Below are 981 nucleotides of genomic sequence, written 5' to 3'. Positions count from 1 at the left end.
AGATGTGACGGTCTGTGTGCAAGAGTTCAGATGTGATGTCTGTCTGTGTGAGTTAAGATGTGACGGTCTGTGTGCAAGAGTTAAGATGTGACGGTGTGCGTGCGAGAGTTAAGATGTGACGGTCTGTGTGCGCAAGAGTTAAGATGTGACGGTGTGTGTGCGAGAGTTAAGATGTGATGTCTGTCTGTGCGAGTTGAGATGTGATGTCTGTCTGCGCGAGTTAAGATGTGATGTCTGTCTGCACGAGTTAAGATGTGATGTCTGTCTGCGTGAGTTAAGATGTGATTTATGTCAGTGTGAGTTAATGGTTGCCAAGCACATCTTTGCCAATCAGCTGAATAGTCCACATTTTTGATATGTGGTCTTCGGGGATTCGTGTGTTAATCTGATGGGGGTGATGCTTGTTAACTGAACATAGAAGTCTGTTGCTTCACTCACAAGTAGTGACAAAAATATCTCTACCTATGCGTGTATGTTGGTAAGTAGATAAACCAGATGATCCATACTTTTTGGGATGTGGTCTAGAACATTTTGCTTATTTGAACCTGATGAGATGATACCACTTAAGTAAATCTAGCCATGTTGCAACAAGCAGTGGTTGAAGAGTGTGTGTGTGTGCGTGCATGCGCACATGCATGTGGTGTTAGTGGTTGTAGCATGTTGCTGAATGAATCTTTGCCAATCAACTGGATGGCTCTGATTTCTTAGGATATCATCTCAGGTGTTTGTTTCATTTGTTTGAACTTGATGGAGTTAAGTGAACCTAGAGGTCTGGTTTTCTTCCCCCATCACCACCACTAGAAACACAAGTAAATGCGATGAGAGTGAATGAGAACGTGGAAAGGAAAGAGATACACAGACACACCACTCACCTGGTTAAGTACAAAGTTAAACTGAGCATCAGCCTGCTCCATCTTATCACCTTCCAGCAAACAGAAATACGCTCGACCCAAAAGATGGTTCTAGAAAATTAAAGAAAAA

The 981-nt window shown here is 42.7% G+C and overlaps 1 protein-coding gene across 1 annotated transcript in view; it reads right to left on the bottom strand.

The window, feature by feature from the left end:
* The window catches only part of LOC106877440 (RNA polymerase-associated protein CTR9 homolog), a 26,570-nt gene that overhangs the window by 16,620 nt on the left and 8,969 nt on the right, over positions 1-981 (bottom strand). Inside the window, exon 4 of the mRNA XM_052976669.1 lies at positions 873-962. Coding sequence (XP_052832629.1) covers positions 873-962 — 90 coding nt within the window. The remainder of the gene's footprint in view (positions 1-872; positions 963-981) is intronic.

The sequence above is a fragment of the Octopus bimaculoides genome, chromosome 25 (genome assembly GCF_001194135.2).
Source record: "Octopus bimaculoides isolate UCB-OBI-ISO-001 chromosome 25, ASM119413v2, whole genome shotgun sequence".
In the NCBI taxonomy this organism is placed as follows: Eukaryota; Metazoa; Mollusca; class Cephalopoda; order Octopoda; family Octopodidae; genus Octopus; species Octopus bimaculoides.
The sequence above is the reverse complement of the archived record's forward strand: the minus strand, read 5'-3'. Positions and strand labels throughout refer to the sequence as shown.